The sequence below is a fragment of the Polyodon spathula genome, chromosome 29 (assembly GCF_017654505.1).
Source record: "Polyodon spathula isolate WHYD16114869_AA chromosome 29, ASM1765450v1, whole genome shotgun sequence".
Taxonomy (NCBI): domain Eukaryota; kingdom Metazoa; phylum Chordata; class Actinopteri; order Acipenseriformes; family Polyodontidae; genus Polyodon; species Polyodon spathula.
This window is the reverse complement of record NC_054562.1, coordinates 8,623,089-8,648,088: the sequence shown is the minus strand read 5'-3', so window position 1 is coordinate 8,648,088 and position 25,000 is coordinate 8,623,089. Positions and strand designations below refer to the sequence as shown.

General features: G+C 41.1%; 1 protein-coding gene and 1 long non-coding RNA gene across 2 annotated transcripts; both read left to right on the top strand.

Moving 5' to 3' along the window:
- The first annotated feature begins 4,314 nt into the window (after positions 1 to 4,314).
- LOC121302055 (U4/U6.U5 small nuclear ribonucleoprotein 27 kDa protein-like) lies at positions 4,315 to 11,912 on the top strand. Its single transcript, XM_041231846.1, has 6 exons — positions 4,315 to 4,495; positions 5,907 to 6,033; positions 7,839 to 7,945; positions 8,649 to 8,728; positions 9,926 to 9,990; positions 11,482 to 11,912. The coding sequence occupies exons 1-6, from the start codon at positions 4,456 to 4,458 to the stop codon at positions 11,534 to 11,536; spliced, it is 474 nt and encodes a 157-aa protein (XP_041087780.1). The 5' UTR covers positions 4,315 to 4,455; the 3' UTR covers positions 11,537 to 11,912.
- Positions 11,913 to 13,730: 1,818 nt separating this feature from the next.
- On the top strand, positions 13,731 to 22,607 carry LOC121302067. Its single transcript, XR_005947681.1, has 3 exons — positions 13,731 to 14,429; positions 15,292 to 15,397; positions 22,519 to 22,607. It is a non-coding gene; the product is annotated as an uncharacterized LOC121302067 (long non-coding RNA).
- Positions 22,608 to 25,000: the final 2,393 nt, after the last annotated feature.

Sequence of the window (25,000 nt, the reverse complement as noted above, 5' to 3'; positions counted from 1 at the left end):
ACACACACACACACACACACACATATATATATATATATATATATATATATATATATATATATATATATATATATATATATATATATATATATATTTTTTTCCCTCTTAAAGAGAAAGATTCCAAGACAAAAGACGTTTCCAAGACGACACCAGACGGGCAAAACAAACAGCAGGAGCAGCAGCCTGCAGTGGTGCTTAATGGGAAGGAGGAGGACCAAACCGTGGAGCAGGAGCTGAGCAAAGGAATGAAGGAGCTGTCCACACAGGGAGAGAAGGGGAAGACAGACAGCATCCCCCCCGGGGTCCCTACACTGTCCCCCGAGGGGTCTCCTTCCAAATCACCATTCAAGAAGAAGAAGAAGTTCAAGGCTCCCTCCTTCCTGAAGAAAAGCTTTCTTCTTCTCTTCTGCAGAGGCTTGTGTGAAGGAATTTTATTTAGATCGTATATATATATAATAACTATATATATAGAATATATATATATATATAGATATAATATTATATTATAGATAAATAAGCTCGACTATAAATAATAGTTGTGTTTTTGGTATTTTTTTTATTATTATGCGGCATAACCTTGACTTGGTGGGTATGTCTTGAGTTTCCTGTTCTTTTGAGACTTCTAGCCTTCTGTCACACAAAGCAAAGTTTAGGAGCTGTGCGCGTTTGTGGCAGTCTGTACAAGTACATATATACGAATTAGCAGCACAGTAGCTTGGTTTAGTTAGACTCCTGTGATCCACTTGTTTCTTCTTCCTCTTCTTCACTTTTATGACCAGGACTCACTTTTCTGATTGTTCTGTTAATCAGGGGAAAAGAAAAAAAATGTTGAGTCTAACTAAGCTATCAGAAGAAACTGTGAAACGAGAACTTGTTTACTCTTTGTTATTTTTGTTAGGATTGTCATTATTATTATTATTATTATTATTATTATTATTATTATTATTATTATTATTATTATTATTATTGTTGTTTGTTAGTAGTTTTGAATATCTGTTTTTTGGTGTAGAATGCAACGCTGCTATTCTGCACAGTGTAAAGTTGAATTGACCTGCAATGCAGAGCACTGTACGGGTCTCCTGTTTATTCCAATGAAGATTGAGAAAGAAAGAAAGAAAGAAAGAAAGAAAGAAAGAAAGAAAGAAAGAAAGAAAGAAAGAAAGAAAAAGTTAAAGGAATGTTTGAAAGAAAGTAAAAAGTGAAGAAGGAATGTTTGAAAGAAAGTAAAAAGTGAAGAAGGAATGTTTGAAAGAATGTAAAAGAGAGAAAAGTGAAGAAGGAATGTTACATAAAGAAAAAGAAAGTCTTGATGATCAAATAGTACCGGGTATTTACTCAGCGTTGCTGATTATCACTATGATTATTTTGTTCATGTATAAATCTACCTGCACTTAATACAACCACCCAGACTGCCCCCCCCCCACTCAGGTCCACCTGTGATGAATGTAGTAAGCGAGTCCACACCCATGCATGTCCACACCCATACTGCAGCGCTACTGCACACACACTAGCAGCAGTAAAGGCTTAGCGTGTTTAGAATACAGGTTTGGGTCAATCTCTTAAAATCCCCTTTGCTTAAACCCCCCCTTCTTACCCATTCTGTCCCAAATCAGTCTAATAGCTACAGTGTTTGTTTCATCATGAAACTGCATTCTTATCAGTTAGGTTTCAGGTGCAACACAGTCTCCAGCATGGTTGACATGAACTGCCCCAAACTGAGGCTGACTGAGTCCCAGTTCAGACCACTTTGATCCCAGGCTGCTGCTGGTGGAAACGGACGGGACTGACTTCAAAACCCACTTCCAACTCGGTTCCCAGTGGCATATAAAAACATTTTTGTTTGATCAGGTCTTTGGTTAAAATCCTTACTGTACTAAATTGTTTTTTTTCTGGTTTTTTTTTTTTTTTTGCAGATTTTGTAAAGTGTTTGTTTTTTTTGTTTTTTTGCTTTGCTGACTGTGTAAAGCGCCCTGAGATGCCCCTGTGTATATGGAGCGCTATATTAAATGTAAATGGGACTGATTTCATTGAGTGAAGTGGAAACGTGGCACGATAATGCGAGCCATTATGTGAGACATAAGACATGCATTCATTCTGAGTGAACACTTCTCACAATCCCCTGGTGGGGGAGTAAGAGGGTATGAATTCATGTCTTATACATGCGATCAGCAGCATTCATTACAGAGGAGCATGGAATGAATCAGGGTGATTAAACCCACATGAATTAACGGGGGGGGGGGGGGGGGGCTGAATTCACAATGAAGGACTTCAGAACTATGATACTAGATATTCCGGTCTTATTCCTGGGGGATTCGACAGGAATTTGATTCCATTATTTTAAAATGTTACTGAAATAATTTTTCTGTGTTTGATCAGCACTTTTTTTTTTTTTTTTTTTTTTTTTTTTACAAAAAGTAAACAACAACTTTACACACGGGACCACACGGCTGTCCTTCTATTTTTGTGAATTGTGAAACTCCGGGAAATCTATTTCTCACCTTGCGTTTGGCTGTGTGAAACTGTGTGTCTGACAATCTGTTTAAAAGGTCCCCCCTTCTGTATTCAAAGAGAGCTGTTATTCGTCAGCTGTTTCAGTGCTGGCGTCCTGCAGGACTCTGTAAATAACTGGTACGGTCTATTACACGCTGGGAATGTTAATGTATGCTTGTGTTTGTCCGCCATGTACTCTCTTGGCTTGTGCGCAGTGTAAAACGAAGCAACGTCAAGTGTTTTGGATGCAGCTCAGATTTGATGTGACAATAAAAGTTTGTGGTTCTGCTAGTCGGTGTTTCTGTAACGGCTGGAATTGTGAACGAAGAATGCCAACGGGGATGGGAATAAGACTCCTGTTGCATAGCGGATTTGATCCGTTCCTGGTTCCCCTGGGAGTTTAATAGTAAGACACGCCTGGGCTCTATGCTTCTCTGGTGTGGGTGCGCTGAGTCTCCGAGTCAGTGCGTATATACGTTTAATATTTACAACGGAACAAAATCCTCGCCGCCTTGGAGCACGAACTAAAAATGTTTTTTTTCTTTAAACAACGCTAACCCTGAGGCAAGGAAGGGGAACTCATTTTACCCTGTAAAACCAAACCCTGTATCTTGCAGATACCTTTCTTTTTGTCTTTGAGTTTCTGTTCCTTGAAACCATCTCTCCTTTTCCTGGTAGCGTCTGCTCCCTTACCCAACAACCCCCCCAGCACCCCCAGCACGATCGCTGTCCCGTTCAGACCTGCTGCCTTCGCTGGACCCCTTCCAACAGCAAACATGCCCTTTGGTCTTTTGCAGGGCGTGTCCCAGAGGAGCCGGAGACGGGCGGGACGACGGGCCACTGCCCACCCATTCGCCTTTCTTGCTCGTTTTTTAGTTAGCAGCTTATTGATCTCATAATCTCGTCAAGCAGCAGGCACCACAGAACACAAAACACACTTCAATAGATGCTGCAGTATATTCTATTCAAAGATAACCCCCCTACAAAGGTTCAAGTGTTGTGTTTGTCCCTTGCAGATCCGCACACAGGTTCAGTAATATAATATAAAGTTTACACCGTGTAGTTAAAAACGGGAATACACCCAGGTTTCGCAGTATGGAAGACAACAGCACTGTAAAAAGAGAGCACTTCCCATACAGTCCAGTCCAGTCCTGTCTCACCTCTCCCTTCTCCTCTCTCCCTCCCGTTTTTTTTTTTTTTTTTTTTTTTTTTTTTTTTATTATAAAATTAAACCTACTTCCCCCTGCAATGATTGCTGTTGTAAACTTCTTATTGTGTCCCAAACTGAAGCGTTTTTGCTCATCCATGCAAGCTCACCCCTCCCATTAAATAATGCAATCAGTATTCCAAAACTGCGGTGGTATATTTTTTACAATTCTGCGGAATACAGTTTAGGTATCCCCGAGTAAACGAGGCAGGACAACACCTCCTGTTTGAAAAAACAGTCTTCCCTTCTCGCTGGCATTTACTGTTTGCATGAACATGCAGCCGTGACGTAACAACAGACCGGCACCGACTTCCCCCTGCCGCGTTTGCTGTGAAACCCCCGTTACATTATATATTCTTCCATGGCTACTTAGTTACGCTGTAAGGACGAGACCCTGACCCTGTTTCAGATCTTAAAAATGCTTAACATTTACTAGTTCCAGACACCCACATTACATTGTACATTGTAGATATGCCGCCTGTATTGACAGTGACCGGGAATTGATGAGGCGACCTGATCATTTTACCGTCAGATCAACGAACAACCGCCGCACGGTAGGTGGCGCCAGAGGGCTGAGAACCGACCCGCGGAACGAGCGAGTGTGGGACTTGTTGCCAGGGGGGGATGTTTTAAACGGGTGCAGCGTTGGTTTCTGTGAACGTTGTGTTTCTGGTTTTGTGCGGAAAAAAAAAAGAACAACAACAACAACAACGAACTTGTTTTGATTTATTTTGTAGCTTTTAATAGGATTTTGAGAGATGGGGAGAAGCAGGAGTCGATCACCGGCGCCGAGGCGAGGTTAGTACGACATTGGGATTGTTATTGGCAAGGAAGAACCGCGTTAAAACACGATAATAAACCGATTTATTATTAAATAACTCAAAATAGTTAAATATTAGTTATTTTAGGTTTACTTTGGAATATATATATATATATATATATATATATATATATATATATATATATATATATATATATATATCTCACACAAACACGTCAGGTAATGTTTACATCAAACGGATGTGTGCGCACAAGGTAATTTTGTAGGTTTCGATCTGAAACACGATTCTCTCTGGTGCACGGTTATTATGTAATTGTACAACCACAAGTTTTTTTTTTATGATTTATTTATTAGTTTGTTTAGTGTGTCTGGCGGAAGTTGATCTGAAAAGCGAGACAGTGGTATAAACAACGTCATTTCATGTAACGTGAATTCAGCAGTAGTCCTGCAGTCAGTCCTGGGTTTAAAAACTACCTCGTTTGGTTCTTATTGAAACTACCAGATAGATGCCAGAGTTCGTGCAATCTGACCTGACCGCGCCTCTGTCTCAGCTTCATCAAGCTCACCCGAGTCTGTGGGGGTTACTGTGAATATTTAATGCAGTTCAGGGATGGCAGAGAGACTCCTATTGCGTCGCAGTGTCACCCATTCCATGTTTTAAGACGAGCACGATTAGCCCCAGCGTGCACAGATAGCAAGTCGCACTGCAACGGGAGTCTCGTTTCCATCCCTGCAGTTATAGGGAGGTTTGTTTAGCAGGGCTTCGGTCACTAGAGGGAGTTGTGAAACCCAGGATGATGTTTCCCTGCAAGGGTTCAAAATGAAGGGAAACGTGGAATTAACTACCTGAGGTGTAAGGATGAGACCAGACCCTGTTTCAAATCCTAACAGTGCTTACCATGTATTAGTTCCAAACACCCACATTACATTCTACATTGAACACTATGGTTTAGATACAGTATGTGCCGCTAGTATTAAGAGACAGGCAGTTGACGAGATTACCTGAACCCCTGAAGAGACAGCCTCAGACTGATACACTAATGAGCCTGATCTGGAGGTATTGGGAGCTTCTCTGTCTGTGTCTCCTCTGTGCCAGCTATTTATACTCTATCAGCTCAGAGCTTATGTGGCTAAAGTGTGTTTCAGTTATCTTGCTAGTTATAATAGAAATTAGTTATTCAGCTGTTATTCCACTCGGGTGCAACCAACTACTAACTACTCTCTGTTACAGGTTACTGTGGTTAATTATTTACCATCCTTTCCCACACATTCTATCACATGCTTTAGCACTGCAGTCAACCTAAGGCCAAGTGGAATTGCCTCAGCAACTGTACTCATTGCAAAGTCACCTCTTGATTTGACATTACCAATGCATTTTCTTTTCATGTGATTGCTAATGCAGTTTCACTCTGAATCTCTGTCTCTCAGAGCGTCGCCGGTCTCGCTCGGCCTCCAGGGAGCGGGAGAGGCGTCGGCGGGAGAGAGAGCGCTCGCGGTCACGTGACAAGGACAGGAGGCGGAGCCGGTCTCGCTCCCCCCACAGGCGCCGCTCCAGGTGAGTTTGTAACCCGCCTCTCGCACGGAAAAGCCCTTCGGGAGCGTCGGGCACAGCAAAACCTGTCTGATAACCCAGCCCCTCTGCACAGCGGCATTCTGCAACACTTGGCAAATGGGCGACCAAACTTAAACTGTATTGTAGCCTTATTTTTAAATACTAGTGCAAGGTGGCGAAGGTGTAGGAAGAAGGAAGAAAATGCAACAGTGAAAGTTTGTGAGAATCTCATGCCTTTTTTTTATGATCATCTATATAATGCATTCAGATATATAAGCAGCAAGTATAACATTTAAAGAGTTTATTCTTGGAGGCTGTGTGGTCTGGTGGTGAAAGGAAAGGGTTTGTAACCTGTAGGTCCCTGGTTTAAATCCCAGCTCCGTCACTGTGTGTGACCCTGAGCAAGTCACTGAATAAACAGATAATACTTGCCCCAGATTCTAGTGGGAGCACAGACGACGGGCGTCTGTCCTTCAACAGAAGATCAGCCAGCTCTGTGTTTTGTCCACTTTTTATCTGCCTTGCTTTCTGTCTCGGCTGGGGCAAAGCAGCAGGTAGCGCTGACTGATCCAACAAATCTTCCTTCTCTCTCCCGTGTCCTACACAGACCTTGAATATGTGTTGCTTATCTTGACTTGGCAGGCAGTCAGTAGCTCCAGACTTCACAAAGAACAGACGCTACCGCTCGCACATTGCATGTATAAAAAGAAGTTCAGTTCTTAGCAAGAGAGTAACATGATCTATTCTAAGTACGTTCAAATATTATATTTGGTTAAAGGTACTGGGGTTACCTCCGTGTACACTAGGACAGATTGGAACAGTTCAAGCGTCTCAACTCGCACTGCAATGCATTCTGGTAAGTGTAGTCCTGCTGTGAAAGGTACCAGAATGCATTGCAGTGTGAGTTGAAAAGCCTGAACTGTCCTTGTGTACCTGGAGTCCTATACTAACCCTGTTAAATACAGTAAAACCGGTCTAATCCAGTCCATCTGTACCGAGCATCAAAATCAATTTATCACTATTATAGCACATTTATTTTTGAAAGAAAATAAGGTATATATATGATGGACATTGACAATGTTTTTGGTTTCTTTTTAATCACTCGATCACTCATCCTTGAGCACGACACGCTGGAGTGACTGTGACTGAAGCACTTAATCACCTAATCAGTGAGACAGTTGATTGGACGCTTTCAGCTGTTGAATTGCAAGCTTGAATAAAAGCAATAAAGAAAATCACAGAAAAAAACCAACAATATGCCACGTCTGTCAAGAGAGCAGCGCCTTTGTGCGATCGGCACGTTGGAGGCTGGACCGGGGCAGCGTGCTGTGGCTCTCCGTCTTGGGCGCTCACAGCCAGCGATTTTAAACCTGGCGAGACGGTATAACCAGACCCACTCTGTCAATGACAGGCCACCAACCGGGAGACCAAGAGTCACAACACCTGCCCGAGATGGACAGATCACTCTGCAGCATCTTCGTGATGTCAGTTGTTAATCAGCACTTTAAAAAGTCACTTCGCCTGCTCTGAAACAGTGCTTGTCCTTCTTTGATCATATCTAACGAATTTTATCCAAATATAAGTGATACGTTTCTTTTGATGCTCAGTATATAAACCTCTATAATTCAGCATAGTTTTTGGGTCCTGACAAAATCCCTACTGAAATGAATCAAGTACCGTAGTGTCACAGCACCGAGTAACACGGGATGAAACGTGGACGAGTCATTTCTATTGCATTGTATGTTTTGTATGATTTAAAGTGTTTCTGTTTAAACTTCAACATTATTGGTAACCCCCCACCCCCCCAGGTCGCCACGGAGACCCAGGTCCAGCTCTCTGTCCCCTTCGAGACAGAAAGACAGACGAGAAGATGACAAAGAGCCCAAGGAGAAAGTGAAGGAGCACAAGATTTCAGGTGATGCGGCGCAGCGTCAGGGGGGACAGGGTTGAGGCTGTAGCCTTTATTTTCACAGACCCCGATTAGCACTCATTTCCTTATTTTAGATAAAGCAGTGCCACACCACAGGGATGGGAATAAGACTCCCATTGCAGAGCACTTTGATCCATTCCTGGTTTCACTGGGAGTTTAGTAAAACTCATCTGAGCTTGTTAACTGTACACACTGTGGCTGGTCAAGCTGGAATGGCTGAGACTGCTATGCAATAAGAGTCTTATTCTCTCCTGTGCTTGTGTTACTGTTTCCTACAATACAGAAACACTGTGTTGTCATTGAAGTGCCTGAACACTGGGTGTCACTGTTGTTCTATGTTAAGTCCTCTTCAATCCCCATACAGTCTGAACAGAAGCACTGTGGACACATTTGCTTCGTCAATTGAAGGTTTTTTCACTTTGCAAAGATATACAGATTAATATACCCTTAAGTCTACCACAGTAAACTTTTGCTTTTTTTTTTTTTCTTGTATTCACACGCTGTGTTCGGTCTCACAGTGGCATACAATGAAATTGTGATACTTCTGGGAATTAAACTGTTTGCATCAATGTACAAATTAAAGCAGGATGCTCATAAAACAGGACCATGCTGGTTAAATGTCTCTGTGTGTCTCAATCTCGCTTTCTCTCCTGCTCGCTCTCTCTCTCTCTCTCTCTCTCTCTCTCAGAGGAGGATATGGAAGGAAAGACGGAGGAAGAGATTGAAATGATGAAGCTGATGGGGTTTGGGAGCTTCGATTCAACGAAGGTGAGCGGAGACACGAGACGACGTCTCTCGCACGACACACCAGAGACTCTTACAGACTCCACACCGCAGAACTGAGAGAGACCTCGTAGGTCTCAAGTACAGGGATGGCAATAAGACTCCCATTGCATAGGGAGATGACATCTCTTAGAAAACACGTCCGTAACTCATGAGCACTCTATGGTGCTAAACTGAGAGAGACTTCTTTTCACAGCGTTTGCCGTTCCTTATTAGGTGACTGACACAATGCAGGGATGGTGGTAACAGTCTCCTTGCACAGCAGTTTGATCCATTCCTGGCTTTACTGTGACACACCTGAGCTTGTTGCCTGTACACTGTGGCTGATCAAGCGTGTGTTAAAACCTGGAATGGGTGAAACTGCTGTGCAATAGGAGTCTTATTTCCTCCCTGGTTTTGCTAAAACGTACTCAAGCTTTTGTTTTGGGCGATGCTCCTAAGTAGTTTTTTGTAATGTGTTTAACTTGGTCACGTTCATTGTTTTCAGCTGAATTTGTGTTTTCTGTGTTAATATGTAGGGCTTGAGTTTTTTTTGGTTTTTATTAATTTTGTTTTTCAAGTCAACGTGAATCGAGGAACCATTTCCAGTGTTTTTACGGTGCTTATTGGCGCTGTACGATTTTAAATTTTATTTATCATTTTTTTTATCAGGTAAAACTGAAAATCAGAAGCCCTAGTTATATGCTACCTTGTAGACTGTGTCTCCCTTGAAAAGAAAAATCTCAGCAGGACTTTGCTGGTTCAGTAACGGTTCTATTAAAAAGAGATCTAGTGAGGTGTTGGCTTGTATCTTGAAGGAGGTACACCCCTGGGTCGCTGCTCATGCAGATAGTACAGGTGTTACTGTATTACTGTGCAGTTGCTGAAGTTTGAAGGTAAGAAATGTGTCCTTTTCCTTTTTAAAATCCATTCTTATCTAATCAGTTCCTCTTAGGACACAGGCTTCATTGAGCAAGCAGCTGTACAACTTGTGAAACGCATGGAATGTGCATCGGTCAGCCACGCCTGCAATGTTTGCTTCATAAAGCTTGTGTTGTAAAAAGGACTGGGAATTGATTTTAAGAACTGAAAAAAATGAATTGACCCCGCACACCTGCCTTTGTCCACAAGGTGGCACCCTCTCACATTGTCACTGACTGCATGTTTTCAAAATGTTTAAATTTTTTTTTTTTTTTTTTACAGGGAAAGAAATGTGAGGGTTCAGTTAATGCATATGCCATCAACGTCTCGCAGAAACGAAAATACAGGTCAGTACTGCGGGGGTGTCAGCCCAGGGATGGAAATAAAACGGTTTGATCCATTCCTGAGTTTTACCAAGTTTAACGAGACACACCTGAGCTTGTTCCCTATACACTGGGGCGAATCAAGCATAGTAAAACCTGGAATGGGTGTCACTGCTCTGCAATAGGAGTCTTATTGCCATCCATGCACTTGTTTCTCTTATAAGCAGACATTAGGGGTGCTTGATCTGTACCCCCTTTCTGATTCTGTACAGCTCTGTACACACATTGGAACATTTTCGAGCGAAAGGGAGGCCATTTATCCCATCAGCGCCTGTCCGGTTCCAATAGCTCATTGATCTCAAAACTTTGTCAAGCTGGGTATTAAAGGATCCCAGTGCCTCAAACCTGGCTAGGTAACCCATTCCACCCCCTCACCTTGCTATGTGAAGAAACGTCTATCTGCCCTCTGTCCTGAAAACACAAAAGAAAGACTTTTATTAAATCGCAGTGCAGACCAACCCACAAATCAGCCACTATTTGAGAAGATAAAGATATTCCTAACGTTTCTCAGACCCAGATTACCACTAATCGTGATGTTACCTTAGGCAAGGTAGCTCAAGATCAGTGCTAATCCAGTTTTTGTGAAACAAGATCCAAACGTTTAGATTTAGCAGGGGAGTGGAAACAGGATTTGGGCGTGGAGTGTTGGGTTATTGTGTGCAAAGTTCAGCGACACACAGCCAGCCAGGCTCATGGATTTAGTCCTGCCTTGCTGACGATGGTCACGTTTTGGGGAAAGAAGAAATTCCAAAAGAGCTAGGTGGTTGCTATACATTCCGTTTAAAACATAACAAGGATGCAAGCAAGACTGCCATTGCATTGACTCACACTGTCTATATTACTGTCACTACTTATAATGATAATAATTCCACTTAGTGGAATTGTCTTCAAGTGCCTACTTCAGTGATAAGACTCGCGTGCATAGCAGTTTGATCCGTTCCTGGTTTTACTATGACACACCTGCGCTTGTTAGCTATACGCTGGGGCTAAGCAAGCTTGCAATAAAACCTGGAATGAAACTGCTATGCAACAGGATCGTTATGCCGCTTAATCCTTTCAGCTCATGTCGCTTTGGTCTTCCAAACCAGTTTTTTTCGACACTGTGTATTATCTTGTTAGACTGGGGTTTTTGGAAATGTGGTGTAATTGCTCAGCCTCTGAATGTTGCTGCACAGCATTGGGTGTGATGTTCACGCTGATACACAGTCCTGTCTGGCTGCAGATTTTATTTTTTTTTTTGGGGGGGGTTGGGGGGAGATATTTCCAAGGGGCTCCCTGTGCAGCAGAGTCTGCAACAGCCAATCGGAGTCCTCAAACCATCAGGTGTGCCACTGCAGGGAGACGAAATCTCCGATTGGTTGGAAATGATGTAATGTTAGAAAACATGATGTAATGCGTGTGTGTGTCCTTGTAATTCTATATTTATTTATTTGGACGTTTTTCTCTCTTTCGCAGGCAATACATGAACAGAAAAGGAGGATTCAACAGACCCCTGGATTTTATTGCCTAAAAACGGGTTTCATATTCGGGTTCGATTTTAGTTTTATGCTCCTGTTTTGAGATTTGCTTTTTTTGCTGTTTCTGTTCATTTGCTAGTGACTGATTTACCTGTTATCTGGAATATATTCAAGTGTGTAGAGCTGATTCTGATAAAATGAGTCTGTATGAGAATTACAGGAAGGGCCACTGTTCTGTTGTATTGTATATTGTGCATCAGATAACACAGAGACATTTTAGGTGATCAGTTGCATTGGCTTTCCAAGAGAGAACCAAGGAAGCTTGTTTGTTTTAATAAATATCTTGTGTGTTACAAGCCGGTTATCAAAAATTGTAAACTGCAGTTTGGGTAAGTTATGCATTTAAATAAACTAGCAAGTTTGAGCTAAGCCGTGGTTGGTTTGGAGTTTTATTTTCTTCTCCTCACACACCTGGATTTTGCTGCAGAGGGTAAGTCAAGTAGACAAGTGTTTCAGCTGGAGCCTCCTTCACTGCACTGTCCACAAGCGTTTCAGCTGGTGTAAGAGAGTTACAAAACTAGCTAGTTAATACAAGACTCTTATCAAGTCAGGTCTTAAAGGATTCAAATGATTGAGCCTCTAGGTAACCCATTCCAACCCCTCGCCACCGATATGATTATTTTGGTGACACCTCCAAAAGCCTGTCTTCAACAATCTCTATTTGTTGTGTCGGTTTTACAAAACGCTCTGTAGGAAAGGAACACCTCCGAGGGAGTTAGCAGAACAAGGACGCCTTGTGCTGGAGCCTGGATCACACATGGAAAAAGAGGGTCGTTCCCCGAGTTTTGCTTATCGCATTGGGCTTACATTTGCATAGTAACATGCAAATGCCAAGACAGAAAAGCCTGCTGTTGAAGTGGTCTAGCTCCCCTCCCAAACATGTTTGCATATTTCAGAAAGGTGATGGCTGATCATGCTGTGTTTGGTAGCGATTATTATATAGCTATTAGTCTCCCGGTCCAGGCCACATGTTCACTGTAGGCCTGTAGTTTCCAAGTTGACGCCTCCTCTCATGTTTGCTGTCTTGCTTATCAGTGGCGACCTGCAATCAACCCATTCCATGCTGATTGTATTAAATAATAATTTCAAACTTGATTTTATTCAGAAAAAAAAACCCCCAAAAAACTAGACTTCAAAACAAATCGAGTTTTACCGGATTATGAGTCTCTAGGTATATGCGCCTCTCGCAGGGTTTATTTAAAACGATCTGTGGCTCCACTTGTTAGCCCTTTAAAAAATATTTAAATAAAGTGATTTGGTCACTTAGAATCTAAATCATGCTTTAAAAATAACGTTGCTCCCTTGTTCTTACTTAACCCCTTTTGAACAGACCCGCGTTCCTCGACCATTCGAGCCCGCCCGCCCTTGACCTCCCGGACAAATGCGTTTTGAAACCTGGGTAGTAGAGTCGCCCCGCTCGTTAGCCGGTGCGGTGTCATTTAACACAGCGCGGCTAATTGAAATGACCAGTCTGTCGGTCGGTTATTCGATTTGCTGCAGACAATTAGATTAAAGGATAAACGAATTGGGTGTTTGAAGTGCACGGTCGTGTTGAGTTTAGTTCGTTTTTTTTTTTTTAAAAAGGGTTGCCGTTGGATACGGAATTATGTGATGGCAGGCAAATGCCTAATACAATTGTATATCATTTCAGAATAGAATATTATACTTACATGCCGCGATATAACCGATGATAGATATATATATATATATATATATATATATATATATATATATATATAATGTATGTAATGTGTTATATTTTGTTGGAAAAATAACAATAACTACCATGACTCAGTTGTCAAATAAGCACCTGAAGGGGGTGTGGTCATCTTGGGAAAAGAGGGTGGTTGCCAAAGTTTCTCGTCGACACTTTTGGACCAATCGTTGAAAGCATTGTGGCGACAGCAGCAGGAGCTGACCAATGGGGTGTGCTCAGAGGCTCTAATGGTTGTGAAACTGACGCCATTGCGGCTCTAACCCGACGGAACCTCGAGTTAAAGCCTAGCGGGTTCGGAGCCAAAATGGCAGCCGCCGCGAGACAGTTTCATCACCCGGTTCACTCCAACGGCGTTGAGATTGACACCCGAGCCACTCAATTGGGAGGCAGAGCGTCTCAGTTGTTTCCCAATGGGAAGGTTATTAAGGCGGGACTCGGCGGTTGTCTGTCGGCGGCTCGAATGTTTTATTTTTTTTTCATAAACAAACCGCTTTTCAGTTTGTGACAGTCGCTGCAGCTCGAGCTGGGGAGTTCGGTCTCGTCTTTGAACAAAAAAAAAAACAACAACATCGTTTTAATCAACCGACTTTAATTAGTGTTTTATGTGTGGGGTTTTTTTTTTTTTTTTTTTTTGGGGGGGGGGGTTTTTTGGTTAAAGAAATTTTAAAATATTTCATACACGACTATAGATACTTACTATAATTATAATAATATACCGCAAACACACAAACGAACCCGACGCTTCTGTCACCTGAAGGAAACTCGATATCAACAATACAGATGTATTTTTTAATATAACGACCTGTCTAATTCACCATTTTTTTTATTATTATTACTGAAAAAAAAAAAAAAAAACATTGGCTGTACTTTTTTTTTTATTTTGACCGAAAGAAAATTCCGTTTGACCCAATTTATTTTACGAGAGAAGAATTCTGCTTCGCTCAGACAAGACAGCGATTGAGTTTTGTAAACCGGTTATTGTTAAAGAAAATATCTTCGTTGCATCATAACGACAGTCCTGTACAAAGTGCGATTAATTTATTTTTTACCTTTTTTTTTTTTGACCCGGATCGTTCCTATTTTTACTGCTTTATTGTGGAAAATGGCGGCTGTTGAAATGGTGCAAATGCTCCTGGAAGCTGCAGAATACTTGGAAAGGAGAGAAAGAGGTGATCGCATTTAATTAATAATAATAATAACAATACTATTAACAGTATATATTATTACACAGCGATCAAACGAGATCCGTTCGTTGTAAATCCTTGCTGTGGATCGACTTCACTAAAACAAGCAACGCCAGCAATTACTGTATGTGTTGATCAAGAAAATATATGGTTCAGGTTTGGTGTTTATTTAGATGCACGCCATATATGATTTAGCAGTCACTATAAAACAAATTATATATATATATATATATATATATATTGAATTTAGATATATATATCTATATATATATATATATATATATATATATAATATCGTGTGTTCATTCACAAGTGTTGTGCATGCTTGTTTATAACGAAGTCTTACCTTAGCAGCCCCGTGCATTTTATTAATTGATACGCTGTGCACAATGCAAACGGTCACCGTGTCGCATATTTTCTTTTTGGACTCATGCATGTTTGTTTTGCAGCTCTTATTAAAAGCGGGGTAGCAGTATTAAACGCAGAGCTTGTGCCTGGTGTTGGCTGTAGTGCTGGTGCGGTGCTCGGTGTGTTTGTGTTTTTCAGCATTGGGGTTTACTGGAGTTCAGATGACATCACTGATTCAAGCCTGCTAGCAGCAGATGCAGTCCTTCTATATTTTATTTGCGCTATAATATATATATATATATATATATATATATATATATATATTATATATATATATATATGTTATAGCGTTTATTTTATATCTGTATACAGTCTTCACACCGATGCCGGGTTGCTTTAGATCTCGTTTGTGTTCTTGTTATGGCTGTAGTGTAATGGATCGGTTGCATTTCTCCCCTCCCCAATGTGATTTTTGACGTATTTGTGTATTTATTTGCAGAAGCAGAACATGGGTACGCGTCCATGTTGCCGTACAATAGCAGCAGCGTCAAAGAACGAGACAGTGCGAAGCGGAGAAATAAATCAAAGAAGAGTTCAAGCAGCAGGTATTGGAGCGCTTCTATTAAACCATATTCAATAGTCAATACTAACTCACTGTAACGATTTTATACATTTATAATCATCATCATTAAAAATATTGAGGGTTATTAAAAATGTTGATCGATAGTGTTGTCAGATTCTCCCACCCCCCCATATCTCCATTCTTCCCCCTTAACACGATTGGGCTACTGGAGGAAATAATGCTAATGAGGGGAAAATAATTTGGTTATTTGCAAAGATGCGGTCAATGCGCAGGCAGCCCGGCCGCGGGTGTTGGTGTCAGGCTGATCAGATCTGCTTTGACAGATTTGTAATTCATTTTAATTGGGGGGGGGGGCTTTTCATGCGCCATTTTTGCTTGATGTGTTACCGGTCGGGTCCAGGCTGTAGCGGCGGCTGTGTTGTGTACACTAGATTAGCCTGAATCCATCGTTAAAAATAAAGAAATAAAAGCCTTTTTGAAAACGTTGTAAAGATAAACCTCCCTTCAGTACGTGGATGCTGTTATGTAACGTCACGTAGGATTCAGATTGTCTTTTTTTCCCTCTCTGATCAACATTTAAAAAAAACGTGTAATATTGAAAACAATGAAATAGTCAGGATCCCTTCTGTACTGAAATATAGGGCTTTAGCAGTTTGCTGTCCGCGTTGGGCTAGCGCCGCATTCTGATATAATGTCGCACAAGTGTCTAGGGTTCTCCAATTAATTCACATTGGATCTACCCTAAGAAGAAGGGGTAGTGTTTCTTTCAGCTGCAATAAAAACAAAACTTAATCATAAAATAAGAGAGAGAGAAAAAAAAAAAACTTTTCTGAGACCACAAGCATCATTTATTAATAATTCTTAGTACACTGAACAAAAATATAAACGCAACATGCAACAATTTCAAAGATTTTACTGAGTTGCAGTTCATATAAGGAAATCAGTCAATTGAAATAAATTCATTAGGCCCTAATCTATGGATTTCACATGATTGGGAATACAGATATGCATCTGTTGGTCACAGATACCTTAAAAAAAAAAAAAAAAAAAAAAAGGTAGGGGCGTGGATCAGAAAACCAGTCAGTATCTGGTGTGACCACCATTTGCCTCGTGCAGCGTGACACATCTCCTTCGCATAGAGTTGATCTGGCTGTTGATTGTGGCCTGTGGAATGTTGTCCCACTCCTCTTCAGTGGCTGTGCGAAGTTGCTGGATATTGGCGGGAACTGGAACACGCTGTCCTACACGTCGATCCAGAGCATCCCAAACATGCTCAGTGGGTGACATGTCTGGTGAGTATGCAGGCCATGGAAGAACTGGGACATTTTCAGCTTCCAGGAATTGTGTACAGATCCTTGCGACACAGGGCCGTGCATTATCATGCTGAAACATGAGGTGATGGCGGTGGATGAATGGCACGACAATGGGCCTCAGGATCTCGTCACGGTATCTCTGTGCATTCAAATTGCCATCGATAAAATGCAATTGTGTTCGTTGTCCATAGCTTATGCCTGCCCATACCATAACCCCACTGCCACCATGGGGCACTCTGTTCACAACGCTGACATCAGCAAACCGCTCGCCCACACGACTCCATACACGCTGTCTGCCATCTGCCCAGTACAATTGAAACCGGGATTCATCCGTGAAGAGCATAATTCTCCAGCATGCCAGTGGCCAACAAAGGTGAGCATTTGCCCACTGAAGTCGGTTGCGACACCGAACTGCAGTCAGGTCAAGACCTTGGTGAGGACGACGAGCACGCAGATGAGCTTCCCTGAGACGGTTTCTGACAGTTTGTGCAGAAATTCTTCGGTTGTGCAAACCCACAGTTTCATCAGCTGTCCGAGTGGCTGGTCTCAGACGATCCCGCAGGTGAAGAAGCCGGATGTGGAGGTCCTGGGCTGGCGTAGTTACACGTGGTCTGCGGTTATGAGGCCGGTTGGACGTACTGCCAAATTCTCTAAAACGACGTTGGAGGCGGCTTATGGTAGAGAAATGAACATTCAGTTCTCTGGTGGACATTCCTGCAGTCAGCATGCCAATTGCACGCTCCCTCAAATCTTGAGACATCTGTGGCATTGTGTTGTGTGACAAAACTACACATTTGAGTGGCCTTTTATTGTCCCCAGCACAAGGTGCACCTGTGTAATGATCATGCTGTTTAATCAGCTTCTTGATATGCCACACTTGTCACACGGATGGATTATCTTGGCAAAGGAGCAATGCGCACTAACAGGGGTATAAACACATTTCTGCACAAAATTTGAGAGAAATAAGCTTTTTGTGCGTATGGAAAATCTCTGGGATCTTTTATTTCAGCTCATGAAACATGGGACCAACACTTTACATGTTACGTTTATATTTTTGTTCAGTGTAAATACAATTACATTACATGTAATGTCCTTTTTTATCGAGTTCATATTTAATTGATGCCAACTTAACAGCAATGAGCCGGCCACACAGGAATTCAACTCTCCATTCATCGTAAACAACATAGCTTAGATTTTCAAGCATGACTCTATTCCTGGGAGGGGTGCCAGTTGACACGCTGTGTAAAGGGCTCTTCTCGGTGTTGCAGTGGGCTTATATCTTGCCCTGTGTACTTTATAAAACATATCGTGAGCTGGATCAACACAGGCCTCCATGCTGCATCAGTTGGGTAGGCATTTGGGGCTCAGGGACTTCAAAAATATAGTCCAGTTGTTATCATTAAATCAAACCGGTCACCCCTTTTCTGCGCAATTTCTATTAGTAGCTATGAGGTTGAGGGCCACTGTCATAGTAGAATCCACCATTCCAGATCTAAGCTGGCGTTGTGGTTTACTGTACATATCAAATTAGTGCAAATGCTGAGTATCGATTAGGTTTCTATTTCTTAAAGTGTGTTTTTAGTTTTGAGCTAGGTATTTGAAAATGCTTTACCGGCATGTCAAAATTAAAGGAAGCATTGAGGGGGGAAATCCTCACTTTTGAGTCTGTCAGAGACTGCCACATCTCACTAAAACCAGCCTGTGGGGTTTAAATTACAGAGCTGTAGTTTCTAAAGGAAGGCGGACACTGCTGTGCATTTTCAATAATGTCATCGTTTAAACTGCATCAAACTGGGAAGAGACTAGTCGCCAATACAAAGTAAATGCCAGTGCTTTCAGAAGTGTTTGAGATTCTCAGCCGCTCAAACCTGCAAAATAAAATGAAAAAAAAAAAACACAGCATCAAAACTATTACTCAATTTGCATTTGTTCACAAAGAAACCACAAGACAATTCTATAGAAGAGTCCCGTTTTCCAGCACAGGGTTGTGCAACCCCAGTTTTGCTGGCTGCTTCCTGATCTGTAGTGGAGCTGCTGTTTAGAGTGTAACTTAAGATCGGTGGATTTAGAAGCGAAAGGGGGGGGGAGGTGGGTGGGGGTCATTTCTATTTTTACCCAAGATGTCTTTGTAATAGAAACCAACTCCTCCTGTGCAAATATTATATTATTAGATTTGGCCTAATTGTGGGAAAGCGCAATAACTTGAATAGTCCTTCTGAATAAGTTTACAAAATAATAATCTAACTGTAAGGGTTTAGGTCAGGGCTTCCCAACCCTGAGTCTGCTGGTTTTCATTCCAACTGAGTTCTCAGTTATTTAACTAGACCCTTAATTAAACTAATAATTTACTTAATTAGACCTTTTGGAATTGTTCTTGGCTCCTACCAAGTCGCAGAGTTCAAGTTACTTATACAATGCTACTGCTAACTTGAAATCGGCAACTGTTTAAGAGCTGAAAACAAGTAAAAAATGTCTAATTGTGCAAACGATGAGTCCAGTTAAGGGTCTGAGAGCTCAGTTGGAATGAGCAGACACAGGGGGTCCGAGGATCGAGGTTGAGAAGCGCTGGTGTACAGGAAAGCTAGGAGCATGTCATTTTTTAGATAATGCTTTTACTGTTTTCATGTTATTGAAATATCACAAGTTATCTCAACTGGGGGGGAACAAAACAGTTACGCTAATCTTTTTCACAAATCTCATTACAAAGTATGTTTGTAACCCTGTGTAGTGTATAGTTTACACTTTACACGGGTTTAGATTGTTCATTATTTTATTATCGTTGCGTCATAAAGCTATATTACAGAACGGAATTGAAAAACACTTCCTCTTTTTTTTTTTTTTCAGCAGTGTAAAGGTTAATGTTTATTATATTCCTGCCACAGTTCCCTATTCTTCATCAGTATTTCTCCAGCTTTCCAGCCTCCCCCCTCCCCCCTCTTTTCCCTGTCTCCCAGAGGAAAGGAAATTTAGCTGAAATCTCCAGCCCAGACAAGCTTAGATATTTGGCACCGATTAAACCACTGTGTTTGCGTGTGTGTGTGTGTGCGTGTTTTTGTTCATTAAAAGATGCTGTGTGCACTTGGACATTCTGTTCATGTGCACATTCCGTTCTTCCATTTTTATTACTGTTACCAAGACAATTGCAAATGTATAAATAGCGATGACAGCACAAAACCCCTTCACGGAAATTGTTTGTACACCAGGGTTATGATACCTTTGCAATTCCCCATCAACCAGTTCGTACTTTGAGATCGGCAAATGAGGGTCTCTTGATAATTCCAAGGGTGTTTTTTTTTCTATATATAATCTAAGCTCATACCACATTTCTTTGATTTGGTCTTTCACTGGCGAGCAGTTTGGAGCCTCTTTTGGCTTGCTGTTAATGTTTGTAAAGTGCTCTGGGGTGCTTGCACACGAAAGAGGCTATATCATTGAAATGGGCGTGGTATGGGTAGCGGTCATTCATACATTCTGTAATAGGAACCCTATGAACTTGATCATTGTTTCCAAATGCATACATGAGAATATCTACAAACGGTTGTTCCAGCACCATTTTAAAGGCATACTATCCTATGCAGCATTATTGTTATTATTGTTGTTGTTATTGTTGTTTGGTAGAAGCTTTTATACTAGGTGACTTGCAGGTGTTCCAGGGCAGTGCAGGGTTACAATGCAAGCTTCATAGTTAAATACACAGTGTAGTTTACAGTAAGTGCAGTAACAGCAAATGCATGTACAACAGCAAATCATTTTGTGGGGCTCTGCTGCATTACACTACTGTCCCAATACGTACATGTTGCCTGCAGATGATTGCCTTTGTCAAAGGCTCAGAGATGAATACCTTGCATTACAGTTGCCATATACTTAATAAACCGTAAAGGGTCTTGAATGCTAGGTCTGATTTGTGATGTAGTGATGAGCAGGTTGCATCTGAAATCCTGTTTGCTGATAACAGCTTTCTGATGTCACATGGTCGTGACCCAAACAGAATAGAATGTGCTGATTTGCTGGGAGCTTGTTTTCAGAGTGATTCTACCACAGTACAGTGCTCCCTTTATTTTGCTCCCTGATTTACACATGAAATACTGAAGAACTGTGAATTTAGCAAAGGTCCCTTAATACTGTCAGCCTTAACCGCAAGTTAACCAAATTTGTGAATTAACAAATCACAAAATAGCCAGCAAGCGCAATTAAGCGTTTTCCGTATTTTCGCCTGATTCTTAATGTAAAACTGTTTAGCCTGGTTTTTTTTTGTTTTTTTCAAATATAAAATGAAACCATAATCGTTCATCTACCTGAAGAAACCTGTCATCTCCTTACACGCCTTTGTTAGACATATTTGTGCATCTAATTGGCATCTGCCCTTGGGTCATAGAAGCATACTTTAACATGTCCTTAAACCACCCTACTGCCCCCCCCCCCCATATCTCCTAGTAGTGTAGCTGCAGTCCTGTCTCTTTGCAATCTGCCTGATTCCTGGTCTCGAGTGCAAAGGTCTAGGTATGGCCACTCTATCTATAGACTGTACTGATACAGCAGAGGGGGGCGTGGTGATTGCTGGATCCCCTTATGTTCGTCACCCTTGCTTGTCAAGTCATTTCTACAACAGAAATATGCCTGAATCGTTTCGGTTTTTAATTCACAAGACTTCAGTTTAGATTATAATTGCACTGTGACACAGCTGCTAACAGCCCTCCCTTTCATTGCCAAAGTGTAGAGCTGCAATAGTGATTATTGATCTCCATGACGTGTGTTTAGCCTCAATTACATTTCCGTTGTTCGATTACTCAACTTGGTGCCCTGTTTCGAGCCGTGTGTGTGTGTCTATATATATATATATATATATATATATATATATATATATATATATATATATATATATATAGAGTGCTATAACTATATTATATATATATATATATTATATAAAGTTATAAACTTTTGTTAAACGTATGTTGCATATTTTCAGTTGTATTTGAAGGCTTTCAAGGAGTCATTTGCTTTTTGCTTTTGAACACCAGTGTATCAATGCATTGATTTATTACTGTCAATTGTTACCTGTCTCATAATCGATAATCAGAAATTGGTTTAGCGCGTCGACTAAAATATATATGCCTTTTTTAGATTCTCCTTGTTTTGTTGTTCATTTTTACAGCTGCCCTTGGGGCACAGAAGCATACTTTAACACGTTCTCAAACAACCCCCCTGCCCTCTCTCCCTCTGCCTAAACATTGTATATATAATCTACAACAGTCGTGAGAAGCAAACAGATCGTTTATGTCAAGACAGTTGAATGCATTTACTTTGTGAAACACTACATTTATAAATCATTAAGCAAATTATTATTATTATTATTATTATTATTATTATTATTATTATTATTATTATTGTTGTTGTTGTTATCATCAGCACTGGCTAAGACTGTACCTAATATTCATGTATTGACATTGATCAGTTATATTTCAGTTGAAAGAGTCAAGTATGGCTAAAATAGAAGGGATTTATGCAGGGAATACTTTAAGACTGACTGCATAGCACTTTGAGCCATTCCTGGTTTTCCTTTGAGCTTCAGCTGTAAGTTAAGTTTGTGTCTATTTAAGCTCATGCTAAAAGCTGGAATGGCCCAAACCACTATGCAATGTGAGTCTTAAGTTATATCATGAAATGCTATATTTGTTTAGCCACAGTTTTCTTGGCTGCTGGTGCTAGCTGAGTCGGATAGAAAGTATCCTGCAATAAATGAAACAACAAATATACAACTGTGTTGGCAGAGTTTGACAAAACCAGACTGTTTTCTAATGTTTTTTTATTTTATTTTTATTTTTTTCTTTAGGTCAACGCACAATGAAATGGAGAAAAACAGGTAAGGCTCACTGTTGCATGTTTTAACAGGTTTCTAGCGGACCCTCTGTGCTGCTGTGTTGTGTGTTGGCGTGAGTGGGGGGCTGGTGGGTGAAGACTGTGTGTATTCATTTACATTCTAATAAAGGGCAACCCTCATCAGTTGAAAATGAATGGGTTTGCCTGATGCTTGTGGAGATGTGAATAGGGACCCTGCCTTGATTTAGATGAGTAATGTATGCAAGCTTCTCCTGTGACACCGGCAGTCTGTGCATTCGCAGCTCTCGCACAGACAAAGGGATCGGTGCGTGCGGCGGCAGCAGCGCTCATCTATACTGTGCATGTTTGTGGAGGCTGGCTTTGAATTATGCATCAGAGGAAAACAATCCGGGGTAATGCATGCATGGATGGATTGTATAGATTTTAATGGACTCCGGTCAGTCTTGCTGGGTAAAAGGGGCTTAATTAACCTTTAGTTAATGTTGATCAAGTCTTGCATATATTATAGATGGGGCTTCTGGTTTTATTTTTGATCACTTGATGGCCCTTTCAAACATATTCTGAGCAGATTTGCTTTCTTAATCAAACGCTAATTGCCAAAGGAAGTTGTTTCTTTTCACCCTGATCTTGATTGAGTTTACAAACGACGTGCTTTGATCTCACCTGATTCTATTTGAACCTGCATTTCATTCTGGCTCTAATTGCCGTATTCAGCTTATTAATTTCCACTCGTTAGTTTCTAGTAGTGCGTCGCTAATTTAAACAATCTGGTATTCCATTAAGGCTTAACAACTATTAAGGGTTAAAGGGAGGGAGAGAGATGGAAAATAAATAAAAAACAAAAACTAGAAGCCCTAGTTAGTGTCCACACCAACCTTCTTTTGAATATCCTGCATAATATGATAAGAAAATGTAGTGGGTGTGTGTGTGTGTGTCCCCTCCCCCAGAGGAACCAGGACTAGCCTAGAATACTGTGTTTTACAGTCAGAGCGAACGTCATCCTTGTTTTGGTGACTGATCCTAAGCACAGCTGAGGTTTATGACCAGTTTTGAAAGTGGCAGCCTTTTCTTTTATTTGTCATTGCCCAAGGAGTGTAGACATGCTTTAAAAATAGTGTTTAAACATCACACCCGTGCTGTAACTTTAAGGCACATGATCAGGGAATTCCCAAGCTGGCCCGTCCACAATTGCATAATACAGAGAGTGGGAGAGTCAGAACGATTCCTTGTGTGTCATAGACAGAGTGTGCTCCCTTGGCATGCAACTGCCCTTACCTCAAGGAAAAATTCTACAGCATGTGATTTCTTAGTGGCAACGCCTTTTACGGCGCAAGCTGTGTTTTTGAGATTTACTGACGTTAGTTGATGGATGAGAGCTCAATTAACTAGCCATGAATCAGCTGTCTCTCTAAGCCAGTTTAACCAATTAACCTCCAGTAATCTGAGAGCTTTGTCTCTTTGTTGTGACAGACGAGAGATGGCAGGCCTTCAGTCCAAACGATTTCACATTAATTATCGTGAAGCTTTAAATCATGTAGACAGTAAAGGGATGGGGAGAGTACTTAACTAAAGGTTTACCAAAAATGCATTTTCTCTTTCCTTTATTTTTTCAATAAGGGTTATTTTGAGTAAGTGCTTTAGAAATCTGTTACTTTAGAAATTGAAATTCAGAGGTGTTTTTCATGTAGCACAACCCTGTCCACCTGCTCCTCGGGATGGTTTCAATCCTCTATGAATTTCAAATTCATTTCGAGATCACTTTAAAGTTCATGATCATTTCCCCCGAGTGGCGTTACAAGCCTTGTCTCATCTCTCCAACACTCCCAGACTCCTTTTTAATTTTCTCCACATGTCAGAATTGTAATTTGGTTCCTGCGCTGTATCCTTAGGCTCAAAAGAAGTAATTACACTGTGGTCATTCGGTCAGCTGCCCGGGTCAAGAGGGCACAATAAAGGTCACTGACCCCATTACTGGCGACACAGCCGTGTTCCCTTTCCCTAGTGATCTTGGAATTTTACAGTTTTCCAAAGATCCTGTTTTACTAGAAGCGTCCGCAGGTCTGAGGAGACTTTCTCCTGCTGCGAGAGGCAGGGCAATTCATCCTTAATAACAGACTGTTTTTTAGTTTACTATAAACTAAACAGAAGAAAGAAATTAAAACTAACTAAGAAACTAAACAGACTTTTTGACCAAAGTTGTCTTCTGTAGGTGAATCGTTTAAACTTACCACAATCTTTACAATATGCAGCGGTCAAAGTAATAAAAAGAAAGCTGAAAGTTCTGCTAGGCTGTCCAGCAGATAGCATTTGGTCCATATCTGGATCTTTGACAACCACGTTGACAACCACGATATGACGAAACCCTTTTAGGATGGTGATTGTTCTTTAGGAGAACACAACAAGGACCAATGTTTGTGTTTTTGAGTAAACTTTACAACTATATAGATATATAAATATATGATATATATATATCT

What these genes read in the sequence shown, in the direction of transcription:
- LOC121302055 (XM_041231846.1), top strand. Translation starts at nt 4,456, where the DNA reads ATGGGGAGAAGCAGGAGTCGATCACCGGCGCCGAGGCGAG. An exon ending in ATCACCGGCGCCGAGGCGAG is followed by an intron (nt 4,496 to 5,906) that starts GTTAGTACGACA and finishes TCTGTCTCTCAG; the next exon opens with AGCGTCGCCGGTCTCGCTCG. An exon ending in GGAGCTTCGATTCAACGAAG is followed by an intron (nt 8,729 to 9,925) that starts GTGAGCGGAGAC and finishes TTTTTTTTACAG; the next exon opens with GGAAAGAAATGTGAGGGTTC.